The 23,515-nt window shown below is 41.2% G+C and overlaps 1 protein-coding gene across 1 annotated transcript in view; it reads left to right on the forward strand.

The window, feature by feature from the left end:
• Positions 1 to 23,515, forward strand: part of syne2b (spectrin repeat containing, nuclear envelope 2b) — a 408,840-nt gene that overhangs the window by 162,660 nt on the left and 222,665 nt on the right. The window contains exons 68-75 of the mRNA XM_061886295.1: positions 5,038 to 5,214; positions 8,598 to 8,735; positions 8,844 to 9,029; positions 9,120 to 9,233; positions 9,293 to 9,445; positions 9,514 to 9,582; positions 9,667 to 9,801; positions 18,121 to 18,249. Coding sequence (XP_061742279.1) covers positions 5,038 to 5,214; positions 8,598 to 8,735; positions 8,844 to 9,029; positions 9,120 to 9,233; positions 9,293 to 9,445; positions 9,514 to 9,582; positions 9,667 to 9,801; positions 18,121 to 18,249 — 1,101 coding nt within the window. The remainder of the gene's footprint in view (positions 1 to 5,037; positions 5,215 to 8,597; positions 8,736 to 8,843; positions 9,030 to 9,119; positions 9,234 to 9,292; positions 9,446 to 9,513; positions 9,583 to 9,666; positions 9,802 to 18,120; positions 18,250 to 23,515) is intronic.

Consider the following 23,515-nt stretch of genomic DNA (forward strand, 5'->3'; position numbering starts at 1 on the left):
AAAGTTGGCATTTTCCCGTTAGCTTACTAATATAAGAGACATTGGCATACTTCCAAGATGGTGTCAAGTATCCAAATACTGGCTTGACAGCACAGAGTATCAAAAACTATTCGTTTTAGATGAAAGGATACAAAAATAGCTAAAAAGATGGGATTAAATGTTAGCATGCTAACATAAGAGCCGTTGGCATACTTCCAAGATGGTGCCAAGTACCTAAATACTTGTTTGACAGCACCAAGTATCAAAAAAACATACTTTTTAGGTTTAAAGATACAAAATTTACTGAAAAAAAGTTGGCATATTTACGTTAGCATACTAATATAAAAGACGTTGGCATACTTTAAAGATGGTGCCAAGTATCCAAATACTTACTTGACAGCAATGAGAATCAAAAATCATTTGTTTTAGATTAAAAGATACAAATTTAGCTATAAAGCTAGCATAAAATGTTAGCATGCTAACGTCAGCATGCTAACATAAGAGACGTTGGCATACTTCCAAGATGGCAGCAAGCATCAAAAAAACATCTGTTTTAGGTTAAAAAATACAAAGTTTATGAAAAAGCAAGAATAAAATGTTAGCATGCTTACATTAGCATACTTGCCCACGTCCCCAACCCCGCCCACCTCAACCAACTCACGGAGAGGGGGGGGTTGGGGGGCGCATGTATAATATTTCCAAGAGTCACGGATACACGGCATTATAATGTGCCACAGAGCCAATACTCTCCAGAAATGTGTTTGTTATAATTATTTGGTGTGGGTTCACAGAGTGTGGCGCATATTAGTAAGAGTGTTAAAATTGTTTTATATCACAACCATTAGTGTGATCTGTATGGCTGTGGAACAAGATCCCGGGTTTACACACAGTAAAAGCAAAAAAATAAAAAATTCCTCTGCCAATTTGAAAAAAGTTAGCATGCGCCTATTAATTTGGTGAACGAGTTTTCCCCGGCAGTAATTCAAGACAGGCGCATATTACGTGCCATTCAAGGAAATATGGTATCCAAATACTTGCTTAACAGTACCGAGAATCAAAAACCATCCGTTTTAGAATAAAAGATACAAAATCAGCTAAAATGTTAGCATGCTAACGTCGGCAAACTTCCAAGATGGCGGCAAGTACGCCAATGCTTACTTGACAGCACCGAGTATCAAAATACATGTTTTAGGTTTGAAAATACTAAATTTGTAAAAATGCAAAAATAAAACGTTAGCATGCTTACATTAGCATTAATGTAAAATGGATGAAAGAAAATGGATGGATGACAGGTGCGGACCAAAGTGCATCGTTGTTGTTTCAATCTTGTTTTCCCGGTGAGGAATCAAATCACGGTGCCTTAGAAAGACAGTAGTCCTGATTGGATCCCCTCCATGATTTAAGCCCCGCCCCTCTCCCACCTGCTACTGTGATTGGACGTCTCCCACCCGCCTGAATATTTAAGTGTTTACTGTTTGAATATGATTGGATTATGTCTCTGTCAAGGTTCCCGTCTCGTTTTTATCCGACTAAATTTGTCAATTAATTTCGTCATTGTGCATTTGACACCAAAATATGTCATTGACCACAAAATTAGTCAACGAAAATGTACACCGATGCTAACGAGACACTACCAGAGAGCTGAACCCTATCTATAGGTAGGTTTCCTGTGGCTCCCCCTTAAACGGGAACATTATCACAATTTCAAAAGGGTTAAAAACAATAAAAATAAGTTCCCAGTGGCTTGTTGTATTTTTTGAAGTTTTTTTCCACAATTTTACCGGTCCTCGAATATCCCTAAAAAAAAGCTTTAAAGTGTTTGATTTTCGCTATTTGCGATGAGACTATCCATTACAGTGCTGCCAATGTAAACAAACAACGGCGAATACCACAGCAAGATATAGCGACATTAGCTCGGATTCAGACTCGGATTTCAGCGGCTTAAGCGATTCAACAGATTACCCATGTATTGAAACGGACGGTTGGAGTATGAAAGTATTGAAGAAGAAACTGAAGCTATTGAGCGAATAGCTATTGACGCTATTCATAGCCATAGCAAGGCCGAATAGCTGCGTTAGCATCGCCGGTAAAATGTGCGGACCAAACGATCAGGTCTTTCGCATTTTGTGACACTGGAGCAACTTAAATCCGTCGATTGGTAAGTGTTTTTTTTGTATTAAATGTGGGTGGAAGGAAACGTAATATAGTTGCAAATGCATCTACAGGTTATCCATATATCTCTGTACCATGTCTGCTTTAGCACCGCCGGGAAATAGCATGTTAGCATCGATTAGCGTAGCATGTTAGCATCGATTAGCTGGCAGTCAACATCAACAAAACTCACCTTTGTGATTTCGTTGACTTTAGAGTTGCAAATGCATCTGCAGGTTATCCATACATCTCTGTGCCATGTCTGCTTTAGCACCGCCGGTAAATAGCATGTTAGCATCGATTTGCGTAGCATGTTAGCATCGATTAGCTGGCAGTCAACATCAACAAAACTCACCTTTGTGAATTTGTTGACTTTATCGTTGCAAATGCATATGCAGGTTATCCATACATCTCTGTGCCATGTCTGCTTTAGCACCGCCGGTAAATAGCATGTTAGCATCGATTAGCTGGCAGTCAACATCAACAAAACTCACCTTTGTGAATTTGTTGACTTTATCGTTGCAAATGCATCTGCAGGTTATCCATACATCTCTGTGCCATGTCTGCTTTAGCACCGCCGGTAAATAGCATGTTAGCATCGATTAGCGTAGCATGTTAGCATCGATTAGCTGGCAGTCATGCCGCGACCAAATATGTCTGATTAGCACATAAGTCAACATCATCAAAACTCACCTTTGTGATTTCGTTGAATTTATCGTTGCAAATGCATCTGCAGGTTAGCCATACATCTCTGTGCCATGTCTGCTTTAGCACCACCGGTTAATAGCATGTTAGCATCGATTAGCTGGCAGTCAACATCAACAAAACTCACCTTTGTGATTTCGTTGACTTTATCGTTGCAAATGCATCTGCAGGTTATCCATACATCTCTGTGCCATGTCTGCTTTAGCACCGCCGGTAAATAGCATGTTAGCATCGATTAGCTGGCAGTCACACCGCGACCAAATATGTCTGATTAGCACATAAGTCAACATCAACAAAACTCACCTTTGTGATTTCGTTGAATTTATCGTTGCAAATGCATCTGCAGGTTAGCCATACATCTCTGTGACATGTCTGCTTTAGCACCGCCGGTTAATAGCATGTTAGCATCGATTAGCGTAGCATATTAGCATCGATTAGCTGGCAGTCAACATCAACAAAACTCACCTTTGTGAATTCGTTGACTTTATAGTTGCAAATTCATCTGCAGGTTATCCATACATCTCTGTGCCATGTCTGCTTTAGCACCGCCGGTAAATAGCATGTTAATGTGGATTAACGTAGCATGTTAGCATCGATTAGCTGTCAGTCACACCGCGACCAAATATGTCTGATTAGCACATAAGTCAACATCAACAAAACACACCTCTGTGATTTCGTTGAATTTATCATTGCAAATGCATCTGCAGGTTATCCATACATCTCTGTGCCATGTCTGCTTTAGCACCGCCGGTTAATAGCATGTTAGCATCGATTAGCGTAGCATGTTAGCATCGATTAGCTGGCAGTCAACATCAACAGAACTCACCTTTGTGAATTCGTTGACTTTATAGTTGCAAATGCATCTGCAGGTTATCCATACATCTTTGTGCCATGTCTGCTTTAGCACCGCCGATAAATAGCATGTTAGCATCGATTAGTGTAGCATGTTAGCATCGATTAGTGTAGCATGTTAGCATCGATTAGCTGGCAGTCAACATCAACAAAACTCATCTTTGTGATTTCGTTGAATTTATCGTTGCAAATGCATCTGCAGGTTATCCATACATCTCTGTGCCATGTCTGCTTTAGCACCGCCGGTTAATAGCATGTTAGCATCGATTAGCGTAGCATGTTAGCCTCGATTAGCTGGCAGTCAACATCAACAAAACTCACCTTTGTGAATTCGTTGACTTTATAGTTGCAAATGCATCTGCAGGTTATCCATACATCTTTGTGCCATGTCTGCTTTAGCACCGCCGGTAAATAGCATGTTAGCATCGATTAGCTGGCAGTCACGCCGCGACCAAATATGTCTGATTAGCACATAAGTCAACATCAACAAAACTCACCTTTGTGATTTCGTTGACTTACTCGTTGCAAATGCATCTGCAGGTTATCCATACATCTCTGTGCCATGTCTGCTTTAGCACCGCCGGTTAACAGCATGTTAGCATCAATTAGCTGGCAGTCAACATCAACAAAACTCACCTTTGTGATTTCGTTGACTTTATCGTTGCAAATGCATCTGCAGGTTATCCATACATCTCTGTGCCATGTCTGCTTTAGCACCGCCGGTAAATAGCATGTTAGCATCGATTAGCTGGCAGTCACGCCGCGACCAAATATGTCTGATTAGCACATAAGTCAACATCAACAAAACTCACCTTTGTGATTTCGTTGAATTTATCGTTGCAAATGCATCAGCAGGTTATCCATACATCTCTGTGCCATGTCTGCCTTAGCATCGCCGGTAAAATGTGGAGACACTCTGGCACATTCAATGGGGGTCTGGCGGCAGACACTTTGGCATTTTCGGGCCAGTGGTGCAACTTGAATCCCTCCCTGTTAGTGTTGTTACAACCTCCGACAACACACCGACGAGGCATGATGTCTCCAAGGTTCCAAAAAATAGTCGAAGAAACGGAAAATAACAGAGCTGAGACCCGGTGACGTCACGTTCTGACGTCATCGCCTCCAGAGCGATAAACAGAAAGGCGTTTAATTCGCCAAAATTCCCCCATTTAGAGTTCGGAAATCGGTTAAAAAAATAGATGGCCTTTTTTCTGCACCACCAAGGTATATATTGACGCTTACATAGGTCTGGTGATAATGTTCCCCTTTACCCCCCATACCACGAAAACATGTAAAGCATCTGAACATTTGATGTGAGCCAACTCTAACTCTACTTAACTGTTCTTGCAGCTGGTGCGGGGCCAGTTGGACGGATGGCACTCGAACGTGGCGGCGCTGGAAGCTGATGTGCGGAACCTGGAGAGCCCACAGGAGGCGTTGTCCCTCGCAGAGAGACTAACGGAGGTGCAGCAGCTCTACGCTCACCTGGCCAAAGAGGCGGAGCATAAGACCACTCTCCTCAGCAAGGTTAATTCCTTCTCCTGACACTCTGGATAGTCATATATTGACGCTGATTTTGAAGTTTCAATGAAGAAACGGTATGGTTGGTAATGGAATTGGGCGGCGATGGCTCATGAGGTAGAGCGGGTCATCCAGTAGTCAGAGAGAGGGTTGGCGGTTTGAAGCCTTTTTCATTCATCCCAGTCATTAAGCAAGATCCTTCACCCACCTTGTCTCCAGTTTAGTCCATACTGGTGTGTAAATATCACTGAATATCTGGTGGTAGTCAGAAAGGCTCTTAAAATGGTAATTGGGTTATACTTTTATAGCACTTTCCTACCTTCAAGGTACTCAAAGCGCTTTGACACTATTTCCACATTCACCCATTCACACACTGATGGAGGGAGCTGCCATGCAAGGCGCTAACCAGCACCCATCAGGAGCAAGGGTGAAGTGTCTTGCTCAAGGACACAACGGACATGACGGAGGTTAGTAGTATTTGGGGATTGAACCAGGAAGCCTCAGGTTGCTGGCACGGCCACTCTCCCGACCGCGCCACGCCGTCCCGCAAATGTAGCTTACCACCGCCATAGTGTGACCTCGGACTAAAAATGTTCACAACATGTTTTTTTCTTGAAAGACGTTCGATAAATTCCATTTTATCATCCACCCATCAATTTTCTGTGCTGCTTACACTCATTAGGGCCACAGGTCAGTTGGAGCCTATCCCAATTTACCAAACCAGCCTATCCCATCCATCAATCAATGTTTATTTATACAGCCCTAAATCACAAATGTCTCAAAGGGCTGCACAAACCATTACGACTACGACATCCTCGGAAGAACCCACATAAGGGCAAGGAAAACTCACACCCAGTGGGGCGCCAGTGACAATGCTGACTATGAGAACCCTTGGGGAGGACCTCAAATGTGGGCAACCCCTCCCCCCCCCTCTATGGGACCGAAAGCAATGGATGTCGAGCGGGTCTAACATGATACTGTGAAAGTTCAATCCATAGTGGCTCCAACACAGCCGCGAGAGTTCAGTTCAACGCGGATCCAAGACAGCAGCGAGAGTCCCGTCCACAGGAAACCATCCCAAGCGGAGGCGGATCAGCAGCGTAGAGATGTCCCCAACCGATACATCCTGGGTCTCGACTCTGGACAGCCAGTACTTCATCTATGGTCATCGGACCGGACCCCCTCCACAAGGGAGGGGGGGACGTAGGAGAAAAAGAAAAGAAGCGGCAGATCAACTGGTCTAAAAAGGAGGTCTATTTAAAGGCTAGAGCATACAGATGAGTTTTAAGGTGAGACTTAAATGCTTCTACTGAGGTGGCATCTCGAACTGTTACCGGGAGGGCATTCCAGAGTACTGGAGCCCGAACGGAAAACTCTCTATAGCCCGCAGACCCATGGACCGGTCGCCAGTCAATCGCAGGGTATACATAGACCAGGGGTGTCCAAACCTTTTGACTTGGGTTTCGCATACGAGCTACATGTAAATATATGCAGTGGCGGGCCGTGAGTTTCCCACCTAGGCCTTCAGTGATGTCCGACTTCAAAGATTACCTCTCAAAATACCATAAGTGATGTCACCACATGGCCATTCCTGGAGAAATACTACAAACCCCGTTTCCATATGAGTTAGGAAATTGTGTTAGATGTAAATATAAACAGAATACAATGATTTGCAAATCATTTTCAACCCATATTCAGTTGAATATGCTACAAAGACAACATATTTGATGTTCAAACTGATAAACTATTTATTTATTTTTTTGCAAATAATCATTAACTTTAGAATTTGATGCCAGCAACGCTTGACAAGGAAGTTGAGAAAGGTGGCAATAAATACTGATAAAGTTGAGGAATGCTCATCAAACACTTATATGGAACATCCCACAGGTGTGCAGGCTAATTGGGAACAGGTGGGTGCCATGATTGGGTATAAAAAGCAGCTTCCGCGAAAAGCTAAGTAATTCACAAACAAGGACGGGGCGAGGGTCACCACTTTGTAAGCAAATTGTCGAACAGTTTTAGAACAACATGTCTCAACGAGCTATTGCAAGGAGTTTAGGGATTTTAACCATCTACGGTCCGTAAAATCATCAAAAAGTTCAAAGAATCTGGAGAAATCACTGCACCTAAGCGATGATGTTCAAACTTGATTACTCAGGCAGTACTGCATCAAAAACCGACATCTGTGTGTAAAGGATATCACCACATGGGCTCAGGAACACTTCATAAAACCACTGTCAGTTACTACAGTTGGTTGCTACATCTGTAAGTGCAAGTTAAAACTCTGCTATGCAAAGGCAAACCCATTTATCAACAATATCCTGAAACGCCGCCGGCTTGGCTGGGCCCGAGCTCACCTAAGATGGACTGATGCAAACTGGAAAAGTGTTCTGTGGTCTGAAGAGTCCACATTTCAAATTATATTTGGAAACAGGGGACGTGGTGTCCTCCAGAACAAAAAGAAAAATAACCATTCGGATTGTTATAGGCGCAAAGTTCAAAAGCCAGCATGTGTGATGGTATGGGGGTGTATTAGTGCCCAAGGCATGGGTAACTTACACATCTGTGAAGGCACCATTAATGCTGAAAGGTCCATACAGGTTTTGGAGCAACATATGTTGTCATCCAAGCAACGTTATCATGGACGCCCCTGCTTATTTCAGCAAGACTAGTGTTACAACAGCGTAAAGAAAGAGATTGGGTACTTTCCTGGCCCGCCTGCAGTCCAGACCTGTCCCCCATCAAAAATGTGTGGCGCATTATGAAGCGTAAAATACGACTGTTGAAGGACTGAAGCTCTACATAAAACAAGAATGGGAAAAAATTCCACTTTCAAAGCTTCAACAATTACTTTCCTCAGTTCCCAAACGTTTATTTAGTGTTGTTAAAAGAAAAAGTGATGTAACACAGTGGTGAACATGCCCTTTCCCAACTACTTTGGCACGAGTCGCAGCCATGAAATTCTAAGATAGTTATTTGCAAAAACAAATAACGTTTATGAGTTTGTACATCAAAATATCTTGTCTTTGTAGTACATTCAATTGAATATGGGTTGAAAAGGATTTGCAAATCATTGTATTCCGTTTATATTTACATCTAACACAATTCCCCAACTCATGGAAACGGGGTTTGTACACATTACCTTATACACACACACCATAATAATACTCGTATGACTCCGATAAGGACAAGCAGTAGAAAATGGATGGATGTATGGATGTTGAAGCACATCACACGGCGCAGACTACACTTATCTCTTATGTTTGACTGCCATCTACTGGTCACACCAGGGTTATAAGGCGCACTGTCGAATTTTTTGAAAAATAATTGATTTTAATTGCGCCTTATAGTCAGGAAAATACGGTAATATTACGTGTTTTTGTGTTTAGATGCAGACGTGGCTTCAGGAGCATCAAGAAATGATCAACAGCTCCGAGAGTTGGATGGCGCAGGCTCAGTCCTGGCTCGCCGCTCCTCGCACTTACACCACAGCTAAATGTCTGAGCGACCACGTTCAAGCTCTGGAGGTCGGTCGGACATCAATTTAAAAAAAAATCACAAGTTTTCCCGAATCGTGTTTTTTTTTTTTTAATGTTGTTAGTAACGATACCTTCTTTTGATTCATGACGTCACAGACGGTCTTGAAAGACTCGACGCAGATCCGCACCACGTTGCAAGGTTTTAGTTCAGTCCTGGACGAAATGTCTGAAGTGGTGGAGGTGTCAGCTTTCCGGGAACAGCTCTCCCGAGCCGACCGCCAAGTGGCCGTCGTTCAAGACAGCTTTGCAGAGCCTCTGTCTCGACTCCAGCAGGCCACCTCCGTTAGTCTTAGATTGCTTTGGTCTTTAAATGTCTTTGTGTGTCTGACACCCGCTTGTGTCTCTTGTATCTCGTACGGTCCGGTTTCCAAGGAGGTGGAAGTGATCGAGAGCGAGGTCCGGAAGATGGAGAACAACATTGCTGAGATCAAGACTATTTTATGTTCTCCGGAAACGCTGCCCAGCCCCAAAGAGAGACGTCTCAAGGTAACATGCCGCTCGTCTCTTGATTTGAAACATGCTCGATGCTCCGTGGGCGTGCACAGGTGGTGGAACAGAAGATCCACTCCATGAGGAGCAGCATCGCGGACATCCAGAAGGCAAAACCGGAACTTCATCTTCCAGAGAAGGCTGAGGAGACGTTGACCGTCTTCGGCGTCATTGAGGAGCTGCAGAAGTTGCTGCTAGAACTGGAGAAGGTCGGTCGATCATTAGGCGGATCGGTTGATAAGTCGGTCAACCACGTTCTGTCCTACTCTCATCCTAGAAAGTCCCGGCTCTCTTTATCCAGCAGCTCCAAGTCCCGAAGACCACATCCAGCGCGGCAGAAGCTGAGGTCTGTTGGAAAGAACTCCGTCCGACCGTCCCCCGTGTCTCTGAACAACTAGGGAGGGGTTCTGTTTGTGTCGCCTTGTGGCAGGAGAACGCCGAGCTGGGCCAAATCACGATCGCCCACGTTGAGGACGACGCGCTGCGACTCTCAGGAGCTGCGTTGTTGACGGTGGAAAGCGCGACGCCCGAGCAGAGACTTTCAGAGACCTCTGACCGCCCGACGGTAAGGAAGACCCGGAGCATGACATGAGACTTTAAATATGATATTCATGACACTGACGGTTTGTTGTCCTGAAAGCTGCAAGTCCTGTTTGTGCTGACAGGCGTCGTCATCAAGCGCATTTAACACCTCATCGTGGCACGTAGGGCTGGGCCATATATCGATATTCTGGGTTTGTCTCCGTGCGATATAGAAAATGACTATTCGAGTATACTTAACTGTGGGCATTACACTACAGCAGGGGTGTCAAACTCAAACACAAAGTGGGCCAAAATGTCAAACTGAACAAAGCCGTGGGCCGAGGTCGAACAAATGAACCTTTTAATAGGGACCCAAACAAGTTTTGCATCAAATATTGAACAAGCAAGACTTATATAACTTTATAGTGACATGCAGCCTTTTTCTATTTGCAGCCTTCTGAGGTCAATATCAAAATAAACTTTTTCCACAGGCTAATAATACATTTGAAAATAAAATAGCAATAATGAATGAATCAAACATTCAAGCCTTGAAGTAGCAAGAGAAAGTGCATGAATAAATTAATTATTGCTCAATTTGCTCCACTGATTTGCTTTACCACTGAATATGGAACAAGCAATAATTATATAACTTAATAGTGCAAAATCAACTTTAAAAATAAACAAAAAACATCAATGGTAAAATTAATAACAATTTAAATAAAACATTTAATGCCTCTTTTCTATTTGCAGCCTTCTGATTACATTTTTCCACGGGCTAATAAATCTTAAAATAAAATAACAATGAGATGGTTGGTGGTGGGGGGCATATTGTAGTGTCCCGGAAGAGTTAGTGCTGCAAGGGGTTGTGGGTATCTGTTCTGTTGTGTCTATGTTGTGTTGTGGGGCGGCGTGGCGTAGTGGGTAGAGCGGCCGTGCCAGAAACCTGAGGGTTGCAGGTTCGCTTCCCACCTATTGACATCCAAATCGCTGCCGTTGTGTCCTTGGGCAGGACACTTCACCCTTTGACCCCGGTGCCGCTCACACTGGTGAATAAATGATGAATGAATGATTGGTGGTGGTCGGTGGGGCCGTAGGCGCAAACTGGCAGCCACGCTTCCGTCAAGTCTACCCCAGGGCAGCTGTGGCTACTGATGTAGCTTTTTCATGGGTTCCCACTTCTCTGTGAGCGCTTTGAGTATCTAACAATAGAAAAGCGCGATATAAATCTAATCCATTATTATTATTATTATTATGTTACGGTGCGGATGTTTCCCCGAAATGTGTTTGTCATTCTTGTTTGGTGTGGGTTCACTGTGCGGCGCATATTTGTAACAGTGTTAAAGTTGTTTATACGGCCACCCTCAGTCTGACCTGTATGGCTGTTGAGCAAGTATGTTGGCATTCACTTAAGTGCGGATGTTCTCCCGAAATGTGTTTGTCATTCTTGTTTGGTGTGGGTTCACTGTGCGGCGCATATTTGTAACAGTGTTAAAGTTGTTTACACGGCCACCCTCAGTCTGACCTGTATGGCTGTTGAGCAAGTATGTTGGCATTCACTTAAGTGTGGATGTTCTCCCGAAATGTGTTTGTCATTCTTGTTTGGTGTGGGTCCACTCTGCGGCGCATATTTGTAACAGTGTTAAAGTTGTTTATACGGCCACCCTCAGTCTGACCTGTATGGCTGTTGAGCAAGTATGCTGGCATTCACTTAAGTGTGTGTATAAGTCGCATATAATATGTGACTTGGCCGGCACGCTGTTTGTATGGAGGAAAAGCGGACGTGATGACATATTGTAGACAAAGCTAAAGGCTCTGCCTTATAGGCATGCCCCCAATATTGTTGTCCGGGTGGAAATCTGGAGGAATTCGGGAGAATGGTTGGAAAATCGGGAGAGTTGGCAAGTATGAGTATTAGCGGCGAATGCAGTTTTACTGCTGTATAGTAGGCCAGCTCTAATGTTAATTTGATATTGCCTCAAGGGCCAAATAAAATTGCACGGCGGGTCAAATTTGGCCCGAGGGCCAGAGTTTGACACCCATGCACTACAGGCTCTTCTCCCTCTTTCATGTCTCTGCTTCTCACAGAGAGAGAGAAGGTGCGAATCTGGTTACAAATGATGGAAGAATGAATTCCCGAGAAAAACAGCAGGGGGTCCATCGTCTGGCGGTGGTTTGGCTTCAAGCGGGAATATGTCGAACAGACAACCGTAATTTGTCAAGTACGCTGCAAAAGCGTTGCTACAAAAAGTAGCATTACCGCTAATATGTAGCATCATTTGAAAAGTCACCCGCTAAAGCAGGGGTCGGCCACCCAAAATGTTGAAAGAGCCATATTGGACCCAAAATACAAAAACAGATCTGTCTGGAGCTGCAAACAATTAAAAGACATATTACACACATATTTTGTGTCACGAGATATAAATTGAATTATGAGGATTTAAAGGAAACTAAATGAGCTCAACTCTAGCTACAAATGAGGCATAATGATGCAATATGTACATACAGCTAGCCTAAATAGCATGTTAGCATCGATTAGCTTGCAGTCATGCAGGGACCAAATATGTCTGATTAGCTCTCCACACAAGTCAATAACATCAACAAAACTCACCTTTGTGCATTCATACACAACGTTAAAAGTTTGGTGGACAAAATGAGAGAGAAAAAGAAGTGGCATAAAACACGTCTTAGAAAGTCGTAGAAAGTTGTACATGTAGGCAAACCACGATGAGTTCAAGGACCGCCAAAATGAGTAGGACAAAACGGCGCACACCGAATACTCGAATCAGTGAAGCATGTTTAATATAAACAGTGTGCTTTCTAACAATTAGGGAGGTTTCCGTCTTGTTTGTCCTCCTGCAGAAACTATATTAAAACAAAAAAATTTATTTTTTTTCCCCTTCATTTTTTTCAATCTTTTTATACATTTTTGAAAAAGCTCCAGAGAGCCACAAGGGCGGCGCTAAAGTTAGAGCCGCGGGTCGCCGACGCCCGCGCTAGAGAATGAAAAGTGCTTGAAACTCCGCATGTCAACAACTCCATTCGGTGCCACAGCATCAAAATGCCGAGGCAAACATTTCTAGATCGTCGTATGAAAAAAATAGTCAACAAAGGACATACACTATTTGATTTCCTACTATGCAGCTCATTTTTATTTGACGCTTATTGAAGTATCTTGTGTGACATCATGCACAAAAGTGCACTTTATTTGTTTTAAACTATTGTAGTGGCGTTCTGTACAAAAAGTACACTTAAATTTAGTATTGTTTTGATATGTTCTTAGTGACATCATGCACAAAAGTGCACTTTATTTGTTTTAAACTATTGTAGTGGCGTTCTGTACAAAAAGTACACTTAAATTTAGTATTGTTTTGATATGTCATCATAGTGACATCATGCACAAAAGTGCACTTTATTTGTTTCAAACTATTGTAGTGGCGTTCTGTACAAAAAGTACATTTAAATTTAGTATTGTTTTGATATGTCATCTTAGTGACATCATGCACAAAAGTTCACTTTATTTGTTTCAAACTATTGTAGTGGCATTCTGTACAAAAAGTACACTTAAATTTAGTGTTGTTTTGATATGTAATCTTAGTGACATCATGCACAAAAGTGCACTTTATTTGTTTTAAACTATAGTAGTGGTGTTCTGTACAAAAAGTACACTTAAATTTAGTATTGTTTTGATGTGTCATCTTAGTGACATCATGCACAAAAGTGCACTTTATTTGTTTCAAACTATTGTAGTGGTGTTCTGTACAAAAAGTACACTTAAATTTAGTATTGTTTTGATAAGTCATCTTAGTGACATCATGCACAAAAGTGCACTTTATTTGTTTTAAACTATAGTAGTGGTGTTCTGTACAAAAAGTACACTTAAATTTAGTGTTGTTTTGATATGTCATCTTAGTGACATCATGCACAAAAGTGCACTTTATTTGTTTCAAACTATTGTAGTGGCGTTCTGTACAAAAAGTACACTTAAATTTAGTGTTGTTTTGATATGTCATCTTAGTGACATCATGCACAAAAGTGCACTTCATTTGTTTCAAACTATTGCAGTGGCGTTCTGTACAAAAAGTACACTTAAATTTAGTATTGTTTTGATATGTCATCTTAGTGACACCATGCACAAAAGTGCACCTTATTTGTTTTAAACTATTGTAGTGGCGTTCTGTACAAAAAGTACACTTACATTTAGTATTGTTTTGATGTGACATCATGCACAAAAGTGCCCTTTATTTGTTTTGAACTATTGGAGTGGCGTTCTGTACAAAAAGTACACTTAAATTTAGTGTTGTTTTGATATGTCCTCTTAGTGACATCATGCACAAAAGTTCACTTTATTTGTTTCAAACTATTGTAGTGGCATTCTGTACAAAAAGTACACTTAAATTTAGTGTTGTTTTGATATGTAATCTTAGTGACATCATGCACAAAAGTGCACTTTATTTGTTTTAAACTATAGTAGTGGTGTTCTGTACAAAAAGTACACTTAAATTTAGTATTGTTTTGATGTGTCATCTTAGTGACATCATGCACAAAAGTGCACTTTATTTGTTTTAAACTATAGTAGTGGTGTTCTGTACAAAAAGTACATTTAAATGTAGTATTGTTTTGATATGTCTTCTTAGTGACATCATGCACAAAAGTGCACTTTATTTGTTTTAAACTATTGCAGTGGCGTTCTGTACAAAAAGTACGCTTAAATTTAGTGTTGTTTTGATATGTCATCTTAGTGACATCATGCACAAAAGTGCACTTTATTTGTTTTAAACTATAGTAGTGGCGTTCTGTACAAAAAGTACACTTAAATTTAGTGTTGTTTTGATATGTCATCTTAGTGACATCATGCACAAAAGTGCACTTTATTTGTTTTAAACTATAGTAGTGGTGTTCTGTACAAAAAGTACACTTAAATTTAGTGTTGTTTTGACATGTCATCTTAGTGACATCATGCACAAAAGAGCACTTTATTTGTTTTAAACTATTGTAGCGGCGTTCTGTACAAAAAGTACACTTAAATTTAGTGTTGTTTGATATGTCATCTTAGTGACATCATGCACAAAAGTGCACTTTATTTGTTTTAAACTATTGTAGTGGCGTTCTGTACAAAAAGTACACTTAAATTTAGTATTGTTTTGATATGTCATCTTAGTGACATCATGCACAAAAGTGTACTTTATTTGTTTTAAACTATAGTAGTGGCGTTCTGTACAAAAAGTACACTTAAATTTAGTGTTGTTTTGATATGTCATCATGCACAAAAGTGCACTTTATTTGTTTCAAGCTATTGTAGTGGCGTTCTGTACAAAAAGTGCACTTAAATTTAGTGTTGTTTTGATATGTCATCTTAGTGACATCATGCACAAAAGTGCACTATTTGTTTCAAACTATTGTAGTGGCGTTCTGTACAAAAAGTACACTTAAATTTAGTGTTGTTTTGATATGTCATCTTAGTGACATCATGCACAAAAGTGCACTTTATTTGTTTTAAACTATAGTAGTGGCGTTCTGTACAAAAAGTGCACTTAAATTTAGTGTTGTTTTGATATGTCATCTTAGTGACATCATGCACAAAAGTGCACTTTATTTGTTTTAAACTATTGCAGTGGCGTTCTGTACAAAAAGTACGCTTAAATTTAGTGTTGTTTTGATATGTCATCTTAGTGACATCATGCACAAAAGTGCACTTTATTTGTTTTAAACTATAGTAGTGGCGTTCTGTACAAAAAGTACACTTAAATTTAGTGTTGTTTTGACATGTCATCTTAGTGACACCATGCACAAAAGCGCACTTTATTTGTTTTAAACTATAGTAGTGGTGTTCTCTACAAAAAGTACACTTAAATTTAGTATTGTTTTGATATGTCATCTTAGTGACATCATGCACAAAAGTGCACTTTATTTGTTTTAAACTATTGTAGTGGCGTTCTGTACAAAAAGTACACTTAAATTTAGTATTGTTTTGATATGTCATCTTAGTGACATGCACAAAAGTGCACTTTTTTTTGTTTTAAACTATAGTAGTGGTGTTCTGTACAAAAAGTACATTTAAATTTAGTGTTGTTTTGATATGTCATCTTAGTGACACCATGCCCAAAAGGGCACTGTATTTGTTTCAAACTATTGTAGTGGCGTTCTGTACAAAAAGTACACTTAAATTTAGTATTGTTTTGATATGTCATCTTAGTGACATCATGCACAAAAGTGCACTTTATTTGTTTTAAACTATTGTAGTGGCGTTCTGTACAAAAAGTACACTTAAATTTAGTGTTGTTTTGATGTGTCATCTTAGTGACATCATGCACAAAAGTGCACTTTATTTGTTTTAAACTATAGTAGTGGTGTTCTGTACAAAAAGTACACTTAAATTTAGTATTGTTTTGATATGTCATCTTAGTGACATCATGCACAAAAGTGCACTTTATTGGTTTCAAACTATTGTAGTGGCGTTCTGTACAAAAAGTACACTTAAATTTAGTGTTGTTTTGATATGTCATCTTAGTGACACCATGCACAAAAGTGCCCTTTATTTGTTTTAAACTATTATAGTGGCGTTCTCTACAAAAAGTACACTTAAATTTAGTGTTGTTTTGATATGTCATCTTAGTGACATCATGCACAAAAGTGAACTTTATTTGTTTTAAACTATTGTAGCGGCGTTCTGTACAAAAAGTACACTTAAATTTAGTGTTGTTTTGATATGTCATCTTAGTGACATCATGCACAAAAGTGCACTTTATTTGTTTTAAACTATTGTAGCGGCGTTCTGTACAAAAAGTACACTTAAATTTAGTGTTGTTTTGATATGACATCATGCACAAAAGTGAACTTTATTTGTTTTAAACTATTGTAGCGGCGTTCTGTACAAAAAGTACACTTAAATTTAGTGTTGTTTTGATATGACATCATGCACAAAAGTGAACTTTATTTGTTTTAAACTATTGTAGCGGCGTTCTGTACAAAAAGTACACTTAAATTTAGTGTTGTTTTGATATGTCATCTTAGTGACATCATGCACAAAAGTGCACTTTATTTGTTTCAAACTATTGTAGTGGCGTTCTGTACAAAAAGTACACTTAAATTTAGTGTTGTTTTGATATGACATCATGCACAAAAGTGAACTTTATTTGTTTTAAACTATAGTAGTGGTGTTCTGTACAAAAAGTACACTTAAATTTAGTATTGTTTTGATATGTCATCTTAGTGACATCATGCACAAAAGTGCACTTTGTTTTAAACTATTGTAGTGGCGTTCTGTACAAAAAGTACACTTAAATTTAGTATTGTTTTGATATGTCATCTTAGTGACATCATGCACAAAAGTGCACTTTATTTGTTTCAAACTATTGCAGTGGCGTTCTGTACAAAAAGTACGCTTAAATTTAGTGTTGTTTGGATATGTCATCTTAGTGACATCATGCACAAAAGTGCACTTTATTTGTTTCAAACTATTGCAGTGGCGTTCTGTACAAAAACTACGCTTAGATTTAGTATTGTTTTGATATGTCATCTTAGTGACACCATGCACAAAAGTGCACTCTATTTGTTTTAAACTATAGTAGTGGTGTTCTGTACAAAAAGTACACTTAAATTTAGTGTTGTTTTGATATGTCATCTTAGTGACATCATGCACAAAAGTGCACTTTTTTTGTTTCAAACTATTGTAGTGGCGTTCTGTACAAAAAGTGCACTTAAATTTAGGGTTGTTTTGATATGTCATTTTAGTGACACCATGCACAAAAGTGCACTTTAAATGTTTTAAATTATAGTAGTGGTGTTCTGTACAAAAAGTACACTTAAATTTAGTGTTGTTTTGATATGTCATCTTAGTGACATCATGCACAAAAGTGCACTTTATTTGTTTCAAACTATTGTAGTGGCTTTCTGTACAAAAAGTACACTTAAATTTAGTGTTGTTTTGATATGTCATCTTAGTGACATCATGCACAAAAGTGCACTTTATTTGTTTCAAACTATTGTAGTGGCGTTCTGTACAAAAAGTACACTTAAATTTAGTATTGTTTGGATATGTCATCTTAGTGACATCATGCACAAAAGTGCACTCACAGCTTGTTTTAAAATGTCTCTGACAATCTTGCAGGTTATGTTTTGGAAATGACATGAATGTTTGTGCCACTGCTTAATAAATGTTTAAAAAAATACAGTTTTGGTCAATTGACGCGATACGGCCTGAAAATATCGAGATATCCATCGCCCAGCCCTAGCTGCATGCTGACTAATCCCAATGTGGTGTTCTTGGGAATTCTGTCCCCAGACCAAAACAAGTTGGTCACAATAACAGAGCTGGGGGGGTCGTGGTGGCGGCACACTTGATGGCACGTTCGTCTTGTTTCAGCGGCGAGGCGCTGGCGGCGAGGAGGCCTGTCAGGAAGCGGGAGGGCAGGAGCAAAGAGTGAAGGGAGGTGGAGGTGGAGGAGGTGTGGTGTGGTGGCTCTGGGAGGCTCTCCTGGGTGGTTCTTCTGAGGTAACAAAAGCAAAGATGGAAGATGTCCCCCCTTTTTCCTGTCTCTGTTTTTGCTCCCATGTTTTTCCGTTCCATTCCCAAAGTCCTTTGACTACCATCTCTACTAACTTCTTTCTCTATAACGGGGATAGGGAACCTATGGCTCGAGAGCCAGATGTGGCTCTTTTGATGGCTCTCGGATAAATCTGAGCTGACGTTGCTTAACAGGATAAGTAACGGATAATTCCACTTGCGATCACAGTGTTAAAAACGTTCAAAATATAAAACATTTTATGTTCAAGAAGTTGCGTTAATGGTAAGAAGTAATTTATTTATTATCGGTTAGTGTGGGGCTTGCCCTCCTGGGGGTTCTTCAGACCACCAAGAACCAGATTTAGGGTTCCAATATTATTTTATTTTTCTCTCAGTTGCTTTCCAGCAATTGTCTTTTTTCTCTTTCGTCCTCACTCGCGCTCTGGCTCCAGCCCCAACCCTGTCTCTCCTCCTGGCTGCTGCTTATAACAGAGCGACAGGTGATTAGATAAAAAAAGGCCCAGGTGGGCCATCTACGCACCTGTCGTTGATTTCGAGGCCGGTCCTGGCAACATCTCGCTTTGCTGCAGGCCACGCCCCATCCACAGTAACAATGTTATTACAAAGAATAAGAGACTTATTATACTTTGGAAATGTTGGTCTTACTTAAAAAAAATGCACGCCTTTAGTTGTGTTCAGTGTTGAAAAAAATATTATAGGGACGGCGTGGTGCAGTGGGAGAGTGGCCGTGCGCAACCCGAGGGTCACTGGTTCAAATCCCACCTAGAACCAACCTCGTCACGTCCGTTGTGTCCTGAGCAAGACACTTCACCCTTGCTCCTGATGGGTGCTAGTTGGCGCCTTGCATGGCAGCTCCCTCCATCAGTGTGTGAATGGGTAAATGTGGAAGTAGTGTCAAAGCGCTTTGAGTACCTTGAAGGTAGAAAAGCGCTATACAAGTACAACCCATTTATTTATTTATTTATATGGCTCTTAGGGAAATACATTTTTAAATATTTGGCTTCTTGGCTCTCGCAGCCAAAAAGGTTCCCGACCCCTGCTCTATAACCTTCTGTTCATAAATCCTATAGATCTAACAGATCCTGTTCTGTCTCCCTGTAATGTTTGTCTGATCTTGAATGGGATTGTGCTGAAAATTGTAATTTTCCTGACGGAATAAATAAAGTACTATCTAATCTAATCTAATCTAAATTCTCTGCCCAGCCCGAAAAAGCTAAATATTATTCCGTGTATCTGGGTCAAGGTGACAGCATGTTTAGCAGAGTTAAGATTTTCTGGTTCCGATGAAAAGTCTGTTTCCTTTACCCCGAGAAATGCGCAAAACCTAAATATCGCAATAAGAAACTGGTAACGGAAACACCCTTATTTCGGAAAATCTCAAGTATCTCTCATGGGGTGGTTTTTGACACGTTTCGATGTTTGGAGTGTTTCGCAAAAAGTTAAAGTACAACTTGTAGTCACACACATTCAAGTGTGTGAATTGATTAACGTGGACCCCCCGACTTAAACAAGTTGAAAAACTTATTCGGGTGTTACCATTTAGTAGTCGATTTTACGGAATATGTACTGAACTGTGCAATCTACTAATAAAAGTTTCAATCAATCAAAGGTGAAATTGCCCTCTGCATTTGACCCATCCCCTTGTTCCACCCTCCTGGGAGGTGAGGGGAGCAGTGAGCAGCAGCGCTGGTCCGCGCCCGGGAATAATTGTTGGTGATTTAACCCCCAAATCCAACCCTTGATGCTGAGTGCCAAGCAGGGAGGTACTGGGTCCCATTTTTATAGTCTTTGGTATGACGGGGTTTGAACTCACGACCTACCGATCTCAAGGCGCGACACTCTTAACCCAGGGGTCGGGAACCTTTTTGTCTGAGAGAGCCATGAAAGCCAAATATCTTAAAATGTATTTCCGTATCATATTTTTTAACACTGAATAAAACTGTCAGGTTCAATTACTGATGACATCTATTAAACAAGGAGGAGCAGTGTGGTTTTCGTCCTGGTCGTGGAACTGTGGACCAGCTCTATACTCTCGGCAGGGTTCTTGAGGGTGCATGGGAGTTTGCCCAACCAGTCTACATGTGCTTTGTGGACTTGGAGAAGGCATTCGACCGTGTCCCTCGGGAAGTCCTGTGGGGAGTGCTCAGAGAGTATGGGGTATCGGACTGTCTTATTGTGGCGGTCCGTTCCCTGTACGATCAGTGCCAGAGCTTGGTCCGCATTGCCGGCAGTAAGTCGGACACGTTTCCAGTGATGGTTGGACAGAATTTCTAGGCGCAGTCAAGGCGCTGAGGGGTTCCGGTTTGGTGACCGCAGGATTAGGTCTCTGCTTTTTGCAGATGATGTGGTCCTGTTGGTTTCATCTGGCCGGGATCTTCAGCTCTCACTGGATCGGTTCGCAGCCGAGTGTGAAGCGGCCGGAATGAGAATCAGCACCTCCAAGTCCGAGTCCATGGTTCTCGCCCGGAAAAGGGTGGAGTGCCATCTCCGGTTTGGGGAGGAGACCCTGCCCCAAGTGGAGGAGTTCAAGTACCTAGGAGTCTTGTTCACGAGTGAGGGAAGAGTGGATCGTGAGATCGACAGGCGGATCGGTGCGGCGTCTTCAGTAATGCGGACGTTGTACCGATCCGTTGTGGTGAAGAAGGAGCTGAGCCGGAAGGCAAAGCTCTCAATTTACCGGTCGATCTACGTTCCCATCCTCACCTATGGTCATGAGCTTTGGGTCATGACCGAAAGGATAAGATCACGGGTACAAGCGGCCGAAATGAGTTTCCTCTCCCTTAGAGATAGGGTGAGAAGCTCTGCCATCCGGGAGGAACTCAAAGTAAAGCCGCTGCTCCTTCACATCGAGAGGAGCCAGATGAGGTGGTTCGGGCATCTGGTCAGGATGCCACCCGAACGCCTCCCTAGGGAGGTGTTTAGGGCACGTCCAACCGGTAGGAGGCCACGGGGAAGACCCAGGACACGTTGGGAAGACTATGTCTCCCGGCTGGCCTGGGAACGCCTCGGGATCCCCCGGGAAGAGCTAGACGAAGTGGCTGGGGAGAGGGAAGTCTGGGTTTCCCTGCTTAGGCTGTTGCCCCCGCGACCCGACCTCGGATAAGCGGAAGATGATGGATGGATGGATGGATCTATTAAACAAGACAAGAAGCAAGGAATTAAAAAGAGACAGGATTCTATTCAGCTCAATAAAGAGAAACGTGCAGACCTGTACCTTTTGTACAGTGTGGTCCCACGCTCTTGACAAGAGAATTCTATGCATCTTCTTTTATTTGGACTTTCCCTAATTAAAACAACTAAATGCATACATTTTTAAGTAAGACCAACATTTTTAGAGTATAATAAGTCTCTTATTCTTTTTAATAACTTTGTTATTCCGAAGCTAACCAATAATATATAAAAAATACTTTTCACCATTAATGCCATTTCTTGAACAGGTGCGGTAGAAACGGATGGATGGATTAAAATGCATGAGAATGTTTTATATTTCGAATGTTTTTTTTTAACACCGTGATTCCCAGTGAAATCGTTAATTACTTATCGTGTTAAGCAACAGATTTATCTGAGAGCCAGATGCAGTCATCAAAAGAGCCATAGGTTCTAACCCAGTGGTTCTTAACCTTGTTGGAGGTACCGAACCCGGCCAGTTTTATATTTCGCATTCACCGAACTCTTCTTTAGTGAAAAATAAAATGTTTTTTCTTAATTTAATGATGTTACTATATTAAAGAAATACTAATAAAGATCTATTTGACAAACAGAAAGTTACAAGAATGTACACCATGTTTACATCTCATTGTGCGACATGTGAAGGGAATTATATTTATATAGCGCTTTTTCTCTAGTGACTCAAAGCGCTTTACATAGTGAAACCCAATATCTAAGTTGCATTTAAACCAGTGTGGGTGGCACTGGGAGCAGGTCGGTAAAGTGTCTTGCCCAAGGGCACAACGGCAGTGACTAGGATGGCGGAAGCGGGGATCGAACCTGCAACCCTCAAGTTGCTCGCACGGCCGCTCTATCAACCGAGCTATACCGCCCGCGGTATAGTGGGACCAAAATGCGATATCTGAAAGTGGTACAAATTATTTCCAACCCCAATTTGTACAGAGCTCATGAAAAACAATGTTTTTTTTATGTCATTGTAAGTGGGCCAAAACACTTATATTAGATAATAAATTAATGGAAATGATTGCTGTCATTTGATTATAATAATAAAACATTGAATTTATTTGGTCAGGTTTGGACAGAGGCTCCGTCGAACCCCTGAGGCCGACTGACTGAACCCCTAAGGCCAACTGACCGAAACCCTAGTGTTCGATGGAACCCAAGGGCCAAAACACTTATATTAGAAAATAATCTCATGGAAATGATTGCTGTCATTTGATTATAATAATAAGACATTGAACTTATTTAGTCAGGTTTCGACAGAGGCTCCGTCGAACCCCTGAGGCCGACTGACTGAACCCCTAAGGCCAACTGACCGAAATCCTAGTGTTCGATCGAACCCAAGGGCCAAAACACTTATATTAGAAAATAATCTCATGGAAATGATTGCTGTCATTTGATTATAATAATAAAACATTGAATTTATTTAGTCAGGTTTGGACAGAGGCTCCGTCGAACCCCTGAGGCCGACTGACTGAACCCCTAAGGCCAACTGACCGAAACCCTAGTGTTCGATCGAACCCAAGGGCCAAAACACTTATATTAGAAAATAATCTCATGGAAATGATTGCTGTCATTTGATTATAATAATAAAACATTGAATTTATTTGGTCAGGTTTGGACAGAGGCTCCGTCGAACCCCTGAGGCCGACTGACTGAACCCCTAAGGCCAACTGACCGAAACCCTAGTGTTCGATCGAACCCAAGGGCCAAAACACTTATATTAGAAAATAATCTCATGGAAATGATTGCTGTCATTTGATTATAATAATAAGACATTGAACTTATTTAGTCAGGTTTGGACAGAGGCTCCGTCGAACCCCTGAGGCCGACTGACTGAACCCCTAAGGCCAACTGACCGAAACCCTAGTGTTCGATCGAACCCAAGGGCCAAAACACTTATATTAGAAAATAATCTCATGGAAATGATTGCTGTCATTTGATTATAATAATAAGACGTTGAACTTATTTAGTCAGGTTTGGACAGAGGCTCCGTCGAACCCCTGAGGCCGACTGACTGAACCCCTAAGGCCAACTGACCGAAACCATAGTGTGCGATCGAACC

The sequence above is a fragment of the Nerophis ophidion genome, linkage group LG24, assembly GCF_033978795.1.
Source record: "Nerophis ophidion isolate RoL-2023_Sa linkage group LG24, RoL_Noph_v1.0, whole genome shotgun sequence".
Lineage (NCBI taxonomy): Eukaryota > Metazoa > Chordata > Actinopteri > Syngnathiformes > Syngnathidae > Nerophis > Nerophis ophidion.